Source organism: Doryrhamphus excisus, chromosome 5, assembly GCF_030265055.1.
Source record: "Doryrhamphus excisus isolate RoL2022-K1 chromosome 5, RoL_Dexc_1.0, whole genome shotgun sequence".
In the NCBI taxonomy this organism is placed as follows: Eukaryota; Metazoa; Chordata; class Actinopteri; order Syngnathiformes; family Syngnathidae; genus Doryrhamphus; species Doryrhamphus excisus.
The window spans coordinates 25,897,090-25,913,363 of NC_080470.1; the positions used below are offsets into that span (position 1 = coordinate 25,897,090).

General features: G+C 42.9%; 1 protein-coding gene and 1 long non-coding RNA gene across 4 annotated transcripts; one reads left to right on the top strand and one right to left on the bottom strand.

Annotated features, from left to right (window-relative positions):
* LOC131129932 (uncharacterized) lies at nt 1-4,655 on the bottom strand. 3 transcript variants are annotated; one of them, XR_009129931.1, is made up of 8 exons: nt 4,565-4,655; nt 3,330-3,436; nt 3,080-3,241; nt 2,826-2,940; nt 1,925-2,019; nt 1,542-1,687; nt 1,318-1,424; nt 1-1,229 (listed from the first exon to the last, which is right to left on the bottom strand). It is a non-coding gene; the product is annotated as an uncharacterized LOC131129932 (long non-coding RNA). The 3 variants fall into 3 exon arrangements; XR_009129930.1 differs by having other exon boundaries at nt 1-929; nt 1,069-1,229; nt 2,826-3,241; XR_009129929.1 differs by having other exon boundaries at nt 2,826-3,241.
* On the top strand, nt 3,867-15,623 carry LOC131129931 (uncharacterized). The gene is made up of 3 exons (XM_058073881.1): nt 3,867-6,078; nt 7,687-14,763; nt 15,239-15,623. The coding sequence occupies exon 2, from the start codon at nt 8,539-8,541 to the stop codon at nt 9,895-9,897; it is 1,359 nt and encodes a 452-aa protein (XP_057929864.1). The 5' UTR covers nt 3,867-6,078; nt 7,687-8,538; the 3' UTR covers nt 9,898-14,763; nt 15,239-15,623.
* The last annotated feature ends 651 nt before the right edge of the window (nt 15,624-16,274 follow it).

Genomic DNA, 16,274 nt, shown 5'->3' on the forward strand with positions numbered 1-16,274 from the left:
AATGGTGTTCCAAAACTACAATTTCAGCAAGTAGAAAATGAGATTATTGTTGAACAAAACAAATATGCAATATTTACTTGATGTCTTTAATGTCATAATGGACTATCAAATATAGAAAATATATAAAAAAGAGTATCTAAAATGTATTTTCTCTTTAATCTACTTCAGTACTTCCTGTCAATATATGAAACAAGAGTGAATGCAGAGTTTCAGCACACCTGAAGATACACAGGTGCGTAGGAAGCAGGTGTAGCCAACAAAGTGTTCAAAAAGAGGTTCCTGCACACTGTGTTGCTCTCATTCATTAGTTTATTTAGGTAATGTTTCAGTCCGTTTGACCTTCATCAGAAATATTAGCTAGACCTAATATGTCTGATGAAGGTAGCCCTAGTATGCTAGACTTAATATGTCTGATGAAGGTAGACCTAGTATGCTAGACCTAATATGTCTGATGAAGGTCCAACGGACCGAAACGTTACCTAACTAAAGTAATGAATGAGAGCCACACAGTGTGCGGGAACCTCTTGTTGTATATAATATATAATATATGAAACAAACCATGAAATTTTTTTTGACAAAAATATAAAATATAATATATCTACTAACAGAGTCTGAGAAATCTCTATTTGAAATATATAACCTCAGGGTACATCAACATGAGCATATGAGTATATGGCTGAAATGGATGCAGCATGTGGCTCAAATGCACAAAGAAGGACATTTTGATGACATTCTGACACTTATGGAAACATCAACACATGAACTTCTACACTTAGGGGGCTGTATGTAAGATTGTGGCTATTGTGGCTGTTGCTGTGTCTGCTCATCACATCTGTGCTTGAATTGTTGCTCTGACATCGCTTTTCCTTGCTGGAAACAAGGACATCAGTTTTGGTGTCCTTTCACCTCCCTTCTGGCACCTTCCTCTCCTGAAAGAGAGATATGAAAGAAGAGACAAAAGAACCAGTGACAACAAAAAGTGAAGTGCATACTTAAGTATAACTGTGAAACATACAGTAGTTGTTTACAGTCCATAATGTGTTTAACACAAAAGATCCAAATACTCACCTGTGAGACATTAAACAAGGTAGGCCACCTGTGCTTCATGTCACTGATGCTCATTTGTATGTCGTATGTTCCTCTATGTGCAAAAGTTCTCCACATCAAGTCCTTAATGACTGGGCTGTCTCTCTTCTTTAATTGGTGATTAGTTGGTTTTGGTTCAGCTCCTGGAGGATAGCGAGGAAGAATACCACTTCACCACTGTTCCATGTTTTAAGGGAGCAAGGACATCTTAAATGAAGACAGGGTACTTACAGCCACATCCATAAATACTGTGCTTGACTTGGTAATGCTTGAGAAGCTCCCCTTCTGAAGTATCCTCCAATGTGCAGCGCCTACATTGCCAGGCCACGGGCCGCCACCTTAAAAAGGAGCATAAACAGTGTTAGGATGGTTTGTTTTTAAAAGGTTTTCATAAATCCAGATCCAGTAGTACTTTCTGGAACACCTCAAGACTGTATTAGAGGGACGTTGGGTACCTCTTAAGATCCTTAAGAGTGCAGAGGATAGTGCTGCCCTCAATCACTATGCCGACATCAACTGACCCATCTTTCCGCAACAGGTAAATCGCCATCACTTCATCTGCCATCTGCTCTTGAATGCTGGTTGATCCATCCCCAGCATCCTGCAGACATTGTAAAGGCAGCTGTTAAATGCTCACGTTAAACGTGCATCTCACAAGACAAGTAGCACCTCCTGTCTTCTAATGTCCACAGCTGCTTTACACCATACAAAAAACAGCTCCATCCTGGTGTGCAGTAAAGATAAATTAACTGTAAATATAAATGTACTGCTGCTGTGCACTTCGAGATTACATTTGGCCAAACCTTGAAAATCATGAAAAGTACAGTAGTATACCAACCTCAAAGTCCTTGAAAAGGGCACTAGCATGTTCAGCAAGATAGTCAATAAGGAATCGGATGACAACGTCCCTTGTCTGCTCACGTTGGATTCCATCTGCCGGACAGAAACATTGAAGCAGTGCTTTGATTCACAGGAAAAACTTAAGTCTCAAACATTTCAATAGAATTTGCATGAGAGGGAAGTTTGTAAGTAGTGATGTCAGCAAAAAAACTAAAACCTAAAAATTTGCCAGGCGCATGAATATAAGTGGATATTGTGGTGCGGTGTGCAAAGGATGTGAGAGATTGAGGCACAGAAAATTAAGGAAGAAAAACCAAAAACTGTTTAAAAGGGGCTGTATGTAAGATTGTGGCTATTGTGGCTGTTGCTGGAGTGAAATAAAAAACAATCTGTATTGCAACTAGCAGCAGGAACGAAGCGGTAGCATCTGTTGTCACAGTGATATCTGGTTCAGGCTTCTGTGGCTTAAGCGGGTAGGATGGACGAGTATTTAGCTTCTTACTATCAGTCACAGTAACTAAAAGCAGAGGTCATGTCACTCAGGTGCTGTGCTGGTTATTGTTTCACTTTCACCGCCCTGACATTGTGTCTGTGCGCTGTGCACCTACAGAAGGCTTGTTGTCACATCTTTATTTCAAATGAATATGTTTTCTTAGTCTCTGATGACAGACATATTTTGCGATATTTTATTTACTTGATGTGCATTTTGTACATACGTACAGCTCCTTTGAGAAAGAATGGAGGAAAGGATGAGTAATAAATAGGAGGGAGAGTCAGAAAAGATAAATGTCAGCTGTATGATGTGAACAGAGAATGGAGAGAAATGTGAATGAGACAGGTGGAATGATGACTATTGCAGGTAAGGTACAAATTTAATAGGTGGAGAATGGTTTTAATACCTGAAGTAGAATGTTCGTCTGTGCTTGAATTGTTGCTCTGACATCGCTTTTCCTTGCTGGAAACAAGGACATCAGTTTTGGTGTCCTTTCACCTCCCTTCTGGCACCTTCCTCTCCTGAAAGAGGGATATGAAAGAAGAGACAAAAGAACCAGTGACAACAAAAAGTGAAGTGCATACTTAAGTATAACTGTGAAACATACAGTAGTTGTTTACAGTCCTTAATGTGTTTAACACAAAAGATCCAAATACTCACCTGTGAGACATTAAACAAGGTAGGCCACCTGTGCTTCATGTCACTGATGCTCATTTGTATGTCGTATGTTCCTCTATGTGCAAAAAATTCTGCACATGAAGTCCTTAATGACTGGGCTGTCTCTCTTCTTTAATTGGTGATTAGTTGGTTTTGGTTCAGCTCCTGGAGGATAGCGAGGAAGAATACCACTTCACCACTGTTCCATGTTTTAAGGGAGCAAGGACATCTTAAATGAAGACAGGGTACTTACAGCCACAACCATAAATACTGTGCTTGACTTGATAATGCTTGAGAAGCTCCCCTTCTGAAGTATCCTCCAATGTGCAGCGCCTACATTGCCAGGCCACGGGCCGCCACCTTAAAAAGGAGCATAAACAGTGTTAGGATGGTTTGTTTTTAAAAGTGCTGTCCAATTTCATGTACATCGTTTTTGGATTGCGTTTTAAATCCACAGTTCTAAAGAAAGAATTATAATGCACATTCATTCATGCATTCATTTTCGATTGCTCATCCTCACAAGGGTCGCGAGGGGTGCTGGAGCCTATCCCAGCTGTCTTCGGGCGTGATGCAGGGTACACCCTGGACTGGTGGCCAGCCAATCCCAGGGCACATATAGACAAACAACCATTACCACTCACATTCATACCTATGGACAATTTGAAGTGGCCAATTAACTTAGCATGTTTTTGGAATGTGGGAGGAAACCGTAGTACCCGGAGAAAACCCACGCATGCACGGGGAGAACATGCAAACTCCACACAGAGATGGCCGAGGGTGGAATTGAACTGGCATCTTTTAGCTGTGAGGTCTGCACGCTAATCACTCGCCTGCCAAAAATGCACATTGACATTAATTATATCTCCAAATATAATTACAGGAAAACATGCAGTAATTCATAATTCGAATTAATATTTCGTATATAAAACCATGAATAAATAATTTTAATGAATACTGTTGCCCATCTCTGTGTGGAGTTTGCATGTTCTCCCCGTGCATGCGTGGGTTTTCTCCGGGTACTCCGGTTTCCTCCCACATTCCAAAAACATGCAAATTTAATTCTAAGTAGACTCCAGCACCCCGCGCGACCTTCGTGGGGGTGAGCGGTAGAAAACGAATGTTGAATACTCTTGTACTATAATTGTAATGAGCTCCGGAAGTACCTTGGCTGTTCCCACAAGAGCTTCCCATCGGAGCATATCGACATCACGTCATGTTACAAAAACAATGTAGAACTAAGCAAAACACGGCGTACACACATAAAGAGAGCGCGGTTAAAAGCTTAACTTTTCCGGTTCGATGGTCCGTTACCTGTTAAAGTATGTTCGCCCAACGAACCATGTTAGCTGAGCAATTTGGTGGCTAGCAAACATAGCTAAAGTTAGCTTACGCACAACAGAATAGCGGTGACATTAAAAAACAACACCCAGCGCATTTGAAGGAAGACGGGGTCGCTATTAGTTTAAAAATTGCAAGTGCTGTACTTACCGATGTGTTCTCGTCCATATAACTTGCCGTGTTTTGATACCTTCGGGCTGTTGTTGTGTTGCCGGAAACTGTACCATAGACCTATCATAACTCCACCCCTTTGGCCGCGAAGGGGGCACGTCATGACGGTCTACGTCACCAAGCTTAAGCTCTGGACTTAAGCATTTATTTATGTAAGCGATTAAATGATTTTCAGAGATTTTACAAAGTTAGTAAACTTTATTATTGTTATATTTAATAAGGCTCTGGGTCATTTTCTGAGTGTAGTATTTTGTACATCATTCTAATCGGTCAGATCCTTTCGACAACCATTTGTTTACGTTTTATTCTGAAGCAGTGCGTTGCGGTGTGTGGAATGCATTGGAACATTTTGCTCTTTATGGAAAAGTGGTTGGCTCTTAAAAGAGCCTTTGTGGTGAATCTACTGCAGATTTGCAGCGATTTCTCGGCGGAAGTTGAGATAGAGCGCCTCATTTCCCCTCTCGTTGAGATGGCAACCGTCGGCAAGCAAGTCGTGGACAGAGACGTTCGAGTGCGGGATGCGCTTCATGCCGCGTTGTCGTAGGAAGCCGCCAAGGACTCGGTTAATCCTTTTCCTCGCATTGTCCAGTCCACGTCCTGTGGGTGCCGTCTGGTAACGCCAGTTCCAACGAGGCAAGATATCCGAAAACATCACCACCGTGCCGGGTAGCAAGTGGATGATGTAGTCGAGATCCGCCATCATTTTAAGGAGAAGCCGGCGGCAATTTTGGCCGCCGAAGCCAAAACTATTGCCACCAAGGTGTATGAGCAGCAACTGTGGAGGTGTCGCTCCCGTTTGCAGCTTCTGGTGTATAAAAGGCACCAGATGTTCCCACCTCCTGCCGCCTTGTCCATGCCAGGTGACTTGGCAAGGGAGGCCGAAATTCGGATCTCGGCGGTGCAGCCTGACGTGTCTTTCCAGCCGGGTCACAATGGAGCTGCCGATGAGCCACAACGTTGTCCTCTGCGTCCCGTTCATCGTTATGCCGATAGTTGCACTTGCAGCTTATTTATACAGTGAGCACGCAATGCCATTGGCTAGTTTTCCCTCCGTTCGTCCACGTAAACATTGTTTGGTTTAATTCAATTTCAAATTACATTCATTCCGCCAATAGCTGATCGATTGATAGGTGAGTGAGGCACGATTGGTCAATTTAAAAAATATTGACCCGCCCAACTTTCACATTACATTCAATCAGACGATCGCTGATAGGTTGTTTGTTTGGTGACTTATGATTGGTCATTTATCCAAAGGCGGAGCCTGACAGGTTGGTTTTGTGAGCTACGATTGGTCAGTTCTTCCACGGTGTGGTGCACGGTGCTATAAATGCTGCTTCGCGTGCCCGCTTCCCCCCCCTTTCTGCTCGACCGAACAGAAAACTTTTCGAGAGAACGCTTTTTGCATTGCCTCAGACAAAGACAAAGACAAAGGACCTAAATTCGACGGAAACTGCAGTTTGCCATTGTGTTGGACTTCATCTGCTGACATAGAGGTGAGTTTTTTTTTAATAGACTTAGTAAACTGAAATATATTCATTTGTAAGAATGAGCGCCATCGCAGGAATGCACGTCCGGTTGGAGCTTAACTCCATTTTGTTTTTTCTTCGGCTTTTTCTCCACATGTGTATAATTTTATGTATTTGTATGTTGTCGTTGGTGTCGCCGCAAGGTAACTGCATGTTTGGGATACACTAACGGTCGGAACTTAACTCAATATAGCTCAAGTTATATTCGGTGGTGCTGCACGTAGGCCGCTTGTTCAGGATACACGAACGGTCGGAGCTTAACGCTGTATAGCGAAAATTATATTCGTTGTTGCCGCACCTTAAACGAGCCGTTAGCGGGCAAATTGGCGGCACTGATGACACAGGCCCCGAAATGGCGGCGTCGTAAATGGCGTCGTTGATGCCACAGGCCCCAAAATGGCGATCGCCCCCCCCCCCGCGCCATCTTATCGCAGCGGGCGGGGAGAAAATAAATTCTCACGGAAGGTTTTCAACTTTTTTACCTGTTTTCTCTGTTTCCAATGATTTTAACCCCCGTCACTCATCTAAACCACTACCGCGTTGCGGAGGAGAAGACGCCCACCTTACGTTTTCTTCATTTTTCTTGTTTGCAATGATTAATCCGTCATTCATCCAAAGGGCCACACCCAAGTGTGCATGTGCCCACTCAAACGCACACAATATGAGGGGGGTGGGGGAAGATGGTGCTCTTGCAGTAAAACACACAGCTGGTGTTTATTTATTTGTTTTCTGCATAATAGTTGTATTTATTGACAAAGTTTGATTTATCATTTTATCTCTGTGTGGAGTTTGCATGTATTCTGTGCGTGTGTGTTTCTCTGTGTACCCCCTCCCCCACTGGCGACTCCAAATTGTCCATATGCATTAATGTGACTGTCAATGGTTGTCTCTGTGACCCATGCTTGGCTGGTGAGCAGTGTGTAGTCCACCTCTTGCCAGCTGGGGTAGGCTCCAGCATGCCCACGACCCTTGTGAGGATAAGCAGCACAGAAAATAAATGGATTTATTCATTCATTTTCTACCGCTGCTGCAGGAGCCTATCCCAGTTGTATTCAGGCGAGAGGCAGGTACATCCTGGTTGTCAACCAATCACAGGGCACATAGAGACAACCATTTATACTCACTTTCATTTGACCCCCACCCCACACACACACTCCATATTGTCTGTGGCCATGAATGTGACTTTGAATGGTTGTCTGTGTGCCCTGTGTTTTGCTGGTGACCAGGATGTAGTCCACCTCTCGCCTGAATATAGCTGTTGGTAGGCTCCAGCATGCCCGCGACCCTTGTGAGGATAGGCAGTACGTAAAATGTATGGATATGTTCATTCATTTTCTGCTGCTGGAGTCTATCCCAGTTGTATTCGGGCGAGAGGAGGGGTACATCCTGGTTGTCAGCCAATCACAGGGCACGTATAGACAACCATTCACACCCACTTTCTTGCCTATGGACAATATGGCATCGCAAAAAAAAATCCCACGCACACACGGGGTAACCAGAGAGCATGGAAAAGAGCATTTAGAAGCTTAAGTACATGGCGTGTGAACTGACATTGATTTCATTGTTTTCTTTTAGATGCCACGAAAGAAGGGTTTCCGTATGCGACGCACACCCAGGGCTGCCCAAGCTGTTGACTGTGCAGTTGCAACAAAAGGTAGGGAAGAAGTATCTTCACTGTCACCAGTGGAGGTACCAACAGGTGGGTTACAAAAGGTGGTCAAAGGGTCATTTCATCAAGGCAATACAAGGTTTAAGTATGCAGGAACACAGTGTATGGCGATTGCCTTTTGTGCCACTGCTTTACACAGTATTAAAAATGTCTTGTTGTGGGATACTGCTGATCTTGACATGGCTGTTGTTGAAGGCGATCAGTTGTATACTACACTAAGGGAACGTCACGTAATTCGTGACACATCCCACTTTTTTCAGTCCATGGTTCCACTTGTAAGCCCGTTCAAATATCTAAAAAGGAAAAGGGCCCTGGACAAAAAATGTAAATATGTCGCTGACATGTGCATAAGGGAGACAAAGAAACTAATGACTATGAAGAATTGCAGAGAACAAGCAGTCTTTAGGCAGAGAAAGAAGATGAGTGTTGAAAAATATAGAAATTATGTCATTCATAAAAATAGAGTTAAAACATCTAGCATCTATAAGTATAGAAATGACAGCTTGCATCGGGACAGGGTCAAGATGCAGAGCATAAAAAAATATAAAATGGATACAAGGCACCGGGCCAGTGTCAAACTAGCCAGTATGAAGAAATATCTCAGTAATGTAGAACACAAAATGCGTGTCATTGCAGATGTCAAGGCACGAAGGCATGCTGCAAAGTTGCCAGAGGAAGAATTTGATGTTGTTGTTGAGCAGATTTTATAGAACGTGAAGAATGGGCCCCAATTTGTCTGCTGTGTGTGCCATAGGTTGATGTTTAAACATCAGGTCCTGCAGTGTCACAGAGAGCATTACAGCAGAAGTAGTGCAAGTGCTTCTCTTGTGAACACGTGCATTAATGAGGAGTATTTGCACCAATGTAATGCAGAGTGCACAGTACCATGTGTCTTGGTGGAGTCTGGTAGAGGGCAGCTGTGGATTTGCTACACTTGCCATTACAAGATTAGCAAAGGGGAATTCCCACCTGAATGTGTGGCAAATAATTTGAGAGTGGACCCGATTCCTCCTGAGCTGGATTGTCTGAACAGTTTAGAGCAGCATTTAATTGCACTAAATATCCCCTTCATGAAAATGCTAGCATTGCCCAAAGGGGGGCAAAATGGTGTCCATGGGCCTGTGACTTGTGTTCCGGCCAATGTTGTTGAAACGACAAATTTGTTGCCACGGTCCAATATGGAAGGCTCTATGCTCCGTGTCAAGCTCAAAAGGAAGCTGACTTACAAAGGACACTATGAGTACCATTTTGTGGACAGCATGCACATTCGTGAAGCCTTAAGGTATTTAAAAGAGTCAAATGTGCATTATGAAGATATCGAGTACAACGAGGAGTGGGTCAATGACTTTTGTAGGGAACCTGATGCCTCTCAGGTGGAGGACAGTGGTCCTGCTGTAGATGTCACACCACCTCTAGATGCAGAAGATGAACTTCTCCATGATAGACAGCAACACTGCATGTTTCAGGACACTTGTTTAATGCCAGTTGACATTGGTCAGGAAGCGCTAGATCAGTATTACGACAATATATTGAATGTGGCTCCGGCAGAAGGCAATAATCCTGTGAGGTTGCTTTCTGACCATTCGAATGAAGCTAGATGTTTCCCTGTGTTGTTTCCACATGGTCGTTTCACGTTTCATGATACTCGAAAATATAGGCTGACGGCGTCGCGATATTTCAATAATCGTATCATGCATGCTGATAAGCGGTTTGGGCAGAATGTGGAATACATATTCTATGCTCAGTACTTGTGTGAACTTGTGCAGGTGGTGTCGAGCATTTCCATTGCTTTATGCAAAGGAATTGCTGGTTTGGTGGCAAAAATGGCCAAGGATTTGTTGACCAACGATGAGTCGTTAAAGACATTGTTGGAATGTGACCAGGGCTATCGTTTTCTGAAGCCCATCAGAGGCACTCCAGCCTTTTGGCAGAGTACACAGCGCAATATTTTGGCTTGTGTGCGTCAACTTGGTGTTCCCACGTGGTTTTGCTCTTTTTCATCTGCTGATTTACGGTGGAAAAACATGTTGGACTGCATTTTGAGAGAAGAAGAACGCAAACGGCTGCAGAGTTGGAGTGGGCTGACAGGTGTGATATGTTGCGACGGAATCCTGTGACTGCTGCACGGATGTTTGATTTCTGGTGGCATGTCTTGGTGATAATGTCTTCGAGCCAACCGATTGGCAAAGTTGTAGACTATTTTTACCGGGTGGAATTTCAGCAGCGTGGTTCCCCGCATGTACATTGTTTGTTCTGGGTAGAGAATGCCCCACGGATTGACGTTAACTCGGATGAAGAAGTCGCAAATTTTATTGATAGATATGTTACTTGTGAATTGCAGACACAGGATGAAGGATTGACAGAGACAACAGTGTCTTCTGTGCAGCAGCATTCTAAGCGACATTCTAAAACATGCAAAAAGAAAAACACCGTGTGCCGTTTCGGTTTTCCCAAACCCGTGTCAGGACGAACATTTATTAGCCATCAGTTTGACGGACAGGGACAAAAAACATGTACTTGTCAGGATAGCCAATCAACCGGTGTTAAACATGCACATGTCCAAAAGCATCCCAAAATGCCGCAAACATGAAAGCAGAAGACGCGTCCGCAATTGTGACATCCATTAAAAAAGCGCTTGCTGACGAGAACCACGCGTATCAAAGTGTGGAACATTTGTTCCATAGTCTCGGTATAACACAAAATACTTTTGAGTCCGCACATCGCCGCTTGGGTCGTCGTACGGAAGTGCTAATGAAGTGTCAAATCAATGAGATTGAATGAGCAAACCTCTGCTGAAATGCTGGAATGCTAATATGGACATCCAGTATGTCGTTGATGCGTATGCGTGCGTGGTTTATATAATCTCATATATTTCCAAAGCTGAGAGGGAGATTGGATTGCTGCTGAGTAATGCCCAGAAAGAAGCATCCAAACAGGCAAACGTCAGTGCCAAAGAGGCCTTAAAAAGTCTTGGCAGTGTGTACTTGCACAATAGAGACGTGTGTGCACAAGAGGCCGTTTACCGGGTGACAAATATGCATCTTAAAGAATGCTCGCGCAAAGTAGTTTTTGTTCCAACAGGGGACAATGTGGTCAAAATGAGTTTGCCTTTGAGTGTTTTGCGACAAAAAGCTTCATCAGCCGAATTAACAACGGAAGACATGTGGATGACCAGCATTTTCGACCGTTATAAAAACAGACCAAACGACGACACGTTCAATGACATGTGCTTGGCACAATTGGCTTCCGAATACCGCATCATCAGCAAAAACCAAAGGTCGGCATCCAAAATTGAACCTAAAAACAACTACGGACATGTGACAAAACGTACACGGACCAAACCTGCCGTAGTACGCTCTGCGCGCTTTTCAGAAACCAAAAACCCAGAGTTGTATTATCGTAGCCTTTTGCAGTTGTATCTGCCATGCCGGGTGGATTTGCAGTTAAGACCTGCCAACTGCCCAACATTTGAAGAGTTTTATGACAATGGTGCGGTCCGATTAGATGATGGGTAGATGCATTCTGTTGGATCCATAGTGGAAACAAATAAACAACATTTCGACAACGACGGGGATGAACTGGACAGCATCCAAAGATCTATTGATCACAGCGGTATTGCTGAGGATGCGTGGTGTCTGCTTTGTCCAGAACAAGAGTTGGAAAGGCTACAGTGCGAAGAAGAACGTCGGAAAAAAACAGCAGTTGGTCGAAGAAGAGGCAGAAGTAATACCTGACTTGGCAAATGAAAACAGAACCGCTCTAAACTTACAAAAGCAAAAGTCAATGAGTCGAAATGATGGCTTGGCATTGATCCGCTCCCTAAATAACACTCAAATGGACATTTTTTTACAAAATTAGACAGTGGTGCCTTGATAAAGTAGGTGGGAGAAAACCCGAGCCTTTACACTTATTCATCACAGGTGGTGCCGGGACAGGAAAAAGCCACCTAATTAAAGCCATCCAATATGAGGCTACCAGGTTGTTGTCAACAATGTGTCGGCAACCGGACAATATTTCTGTCTGTCTGACTGCACCAACAGGGATTGCTGCTTACAATTTGAATGCCACAACCATCCACAGCACCTTGAGCATTGGCAAGGATACCCGTTTGCCTTACACACCACTGGGTGAGGAAACGGTGAATTCCTTGCGTGCCAAGTTCGCGGACCTCCAAATTTTGATAATCGATGAAATATCAATTGTTGATCACAAGTTGTTGACATACATTCATGGTGGTAGGTTGCGACAAATTAAGCAAACTGGTGACTATGCTGCATTTGTCAACGTCAGCATCATCGCCGTCGGTGATTTCTACCAGTTACCGCCAGTCAAAGGAAAGCCTCTCTATGTCAAAGACGCCACTTTCAACTTGTGGACAAAGCTTTTCCGTGTGGTCGAACTGACAATGATAGTCCGTCAAAAAGATAATCAATTTGCAGCATTGCTAAATAGACTCCGCAAACATCCGAAAGGCGCGGCGTTGTTGGAAACAGACATAGAACTTCTGAAACAGCGCGAAACGGGTGAGGTCAGCTCCGCGTTACATGTGTTTCCAACCAATCAACAAGTAAACGAGTACAACCTAAAATCAGCTTTTCAGGATCTGTACACAATAATAAAAGCTCAGGATTACAGCCAAAACAAAAAATCCGGTAAATTAGAAAAAAAAAGTTGGGCACCACAGCAAAGTTTACAACACGTGTTTAGAGGAAACTCTGGACATCGCTAAAGATGCTCGTGTAATGCTTTGCAAACACATTGATATTGAGGACGGCTTAGTTAACAGGGTTTGTGGCACCGTCTCTGACATTCTTTTCCAGCAGGATGACACATTTCACAGTAGGATCTATGTAAAATTTGATGATGCCCAAGTAGGTAAACAAAGGCACGCACAAACTACTAATGAGTCCGTCACGCTAAAAGACAGTACATTTATTCTGCCAAAGGAAGAAAAGGTAACTAAAAGTGGTGGCATGCGTCACCAGTTCCCTCTGAAGCTCGCTTGGGCTTGCACGGTGCATAAAGTCCAGGGTGTTACCGTGAGCAATGCAGTTGTGTGTCTGGACAGGGTGTTCTCCGCAGGGCAGGCATATGTAGCCTTGAGTCGGGTCACAGGTTTAACTGGTTTGATTATTCAGGACTTTGATGCAGCAAAAATATACTGTAATGATGCCATTAAGGATGCTGTAGGAAGGATGTCACCATTTTTGAGCAAAAATGTACCACCACAACATGTGCAACCACAATTCACGATTTATTTGATGAATGTCCAAAATTTGACAAAACATGCGTCAGATTTGGCAGCATGTACACAGCACCTGCAGCCTAACTGCATCGCTGTGACAGAAACGTGGCTGCCGACGGCATGTACACCCAGCAGTGTAACCATTCCTGGGTACCATTTCCATAGCCAACCACGATGTTTGTCTTACTCCAGCAGTAACCCTGCTTTGGTAGAATTACAAGGGCAACAGCATGGCGGAGTTGGCATGTACATTGCAGACCACCTGCACTGTAGTGTTGTCTCCGCCCCAAACTTCAACTTGGAAGTTTTACTGGTGAACTGCTCCGCACCCAGTGTGTTAATAGCAGTTGTGTATCGACCACCCTCCTATCCAATGGCGTTGTTTCAAGGTCACCTTGGCACGCTGCTGGATTGGTTGCACCAGAAGTACACCAGCGTTGTCGTACTGGGAGATTTTAATGAAAATTTGTTAAAATCTTCCACTATCAGCACATGGCTAGGAAAGGGTTCTGCCAGTCAGTCAAACATCCAACCACAGAAAAGGGTACACTAATTGACCATGTTTATGTCAAAACATCACACTTTGATGTAGAATCGGTTGTGATGCCCACTTATTTCAGTAACCATGAAGGGATTTTGTGCTCTTTTAAACACCAAATTTAAAATGCACACACACACTCCACTTCAGCATCTTATAGTGTGTAAAATAGGTTCAGGTTCGACCAGTGGACAATTTACAATCCACGAGTTTACTTGCCCACGAGAACGGTGGATTGTATTTGTCAATCACTGAATAAAAGTGAAACCACTGGCCAAAATTAAGATCCCAGTTTCTGTTTAGGATGGTAACTATTTTCCTTATTTGTCAAACCAGAAAATTAACATTGTACATATTGTAAACATGTACATTTTGTGAACATGTACATATTGTAAACATGTACATATTGTTAATATGTAAATATTGTAACCTCTGCATATATTTTAAATAGTATATATGTATATGTATATATACATATTCCATATGTATATATATGTATATATGTAAATAGTACCTGATGAAATGATCCCAGCGCTGCCTCACTCACCTGTCCTCTTGTCTTGATAGTTACCGCATGTCTGCCTTAAAATTAAATACTAAAGGGATTCAAACCTTTTTGAACACAAAGAGTTGATATTTTTCTAACCAGATTGTATTAGTCAATCACTGGCGCAAAATTCAACCACTGCCCAAAATTAAGATTCAAAGGGATTAAAACTATGGACTTTTCTGAACACATAGTTGGTATTTTTCTTACCAGTGGACAATTTACAATCCACGAGTTTACTCAACCACAAGAACGGTGGATTGTGTTTGTCAATCACTGATGAAAAAATACGTTTTTTCAGACACGGTAATGAAGACAATGAGGGCAATGTAAATATGTAAAAATGTAAATAATGTAAATATGTGAATACTGTGAATGTATATTGTGACTAACCTCTGCTCTTGTCTTTCTAGTTGCCGCCTGTCTTCAGTTCCACGCACATCATCTTTATATTAACATAGTAGCAGTAGAAGTGCGTGCGTATATTAGTTAACATAGTAGCAGTAGAATAGCATAGAAGTAAAACTAATCCCATAAGTGCATCATACCAACTATTATAATAGCAATGTAGTCGTTTGCATGCATGTGAGGTTTCATCAACAGGACAAGACCCCTCTGACGGTGTGAGTGTCCTCTGACAACTGCTGCATGTGGTAAGATATGGAGCTGTTTTCACTTTTCATTTTGGTCAAATTCTGTTCATGTGTGAAACACTTGACTTTTTTGCCACTTGACATTATACTCATGTGATTTCTCCCGATACGTAAACCGAGCTCCAGACCACAAGTTAAACTTTGCTTAGTAAATAAAATACATCTTGAAATGTTGCCAGTCACATAAAACATTTTCTTTTTGAGCAAGTAGCTTTAATTAGCTGGACGTTGGAAACACCTCCACCATGCTAAATGGGACACAGAATCTTACATGAGTTTATGTTCTGCAGGGGAAAAATGTTAACCTGTTAACCAAAATGTATGGGGGCCTTGTGCTTGTGCTACTAAAATTATACATAAAATGCCATGGTACTTGTAGTAAAAAAAACCTTCCTCATGCTGTCTTCGTTGACCTTTTTATATGATCATAGCAAGTTTACTAACGCATTTGTTTCACGCTTTGTCTGACCTGTAGTGAATGCTGGCTGCTTCCAGAGGAGGTCCCACCGTTGCACCTTGACATCCACCCATTGCTGACTGGAAAGGATACTGGTGATTCCGGGAACTGGTCATCATGGGACTGCAACTACTGATCCTTTCCTCCACCCATTCTTAACCCTCTGTCCTTTCTTCACCACTGTCTACCTACCATCTCTCCGTCATCCCTCTCAACCCAACCGGTCGAGACAGAAGGCCGCCCCATAGAGCCTGGGTTCTGTCCAAGGTTTCTCAAAGAGTTTTTCCTTGCCTCCGTTGCCAAGTGCTTGTTTGTGTGGGGTTCAGTTGGTTCCCTCTCTCGAGCCTGTGATTCTAGAAAACTTCCATATGATGATTTGTATTGGCACTATATGAAATAAATTGGCTTGACATAACTGATTTTGTCATATCTGCATGTTTAGTACATAACCCCACACGTGTTCATTCATAGTTTAGAGAATCTACAATGTCAACTCAGTCTCTGCTGCTATCCTGCAAAAGACTCCACCCACTTTGACCCTGGGTGGACCACAGAGATGCTTCACAGACCAAGGACCCAACCAGCAATCGTGATCGAGTCCACCATCATGGCACACAGGCTGCCCGCTAACCAACATTCGTAATCCAGTCCACCAGCACAGCATACTGGCTGCCCACTGATAAATTAGTGAAAATAGAAATGATACAAAATGCAATAATTTGTATATTCCAAAGCTTTCTGGCTACTTCGATATGTGTCACCTCCCCAAATAAAAGTAAGTAACCGTAAGATAAATTGTAGGATCACACTTGCTCCAACCCACTAACAACTGTTGTCTTGAGGAAAAAACACCTTATTGCCACTTTAATCCCCACTAATTTAATAAATAGGTGGACACCACTCCTTAAGGGGATTGGTTTTTACTGTACATGTAAGTTACATACTTCTCTCATGCACACACCAACAATTATGAAAAATGTCATGTCCAATTTATTAACTACATATAGTATCCAGACCTCTTTGATGCAAATGTGCGCTGTTAAAGTAATTATTA

Coding starts and splice junctions, on each gene's coding strand:
- LOC131129931 (XM_058073881.1), top strand. CDS start 8,539: ATGTTTAAACATCAGGTCCTGCAGTGTCACAGAGAGCATTACAGCAGA.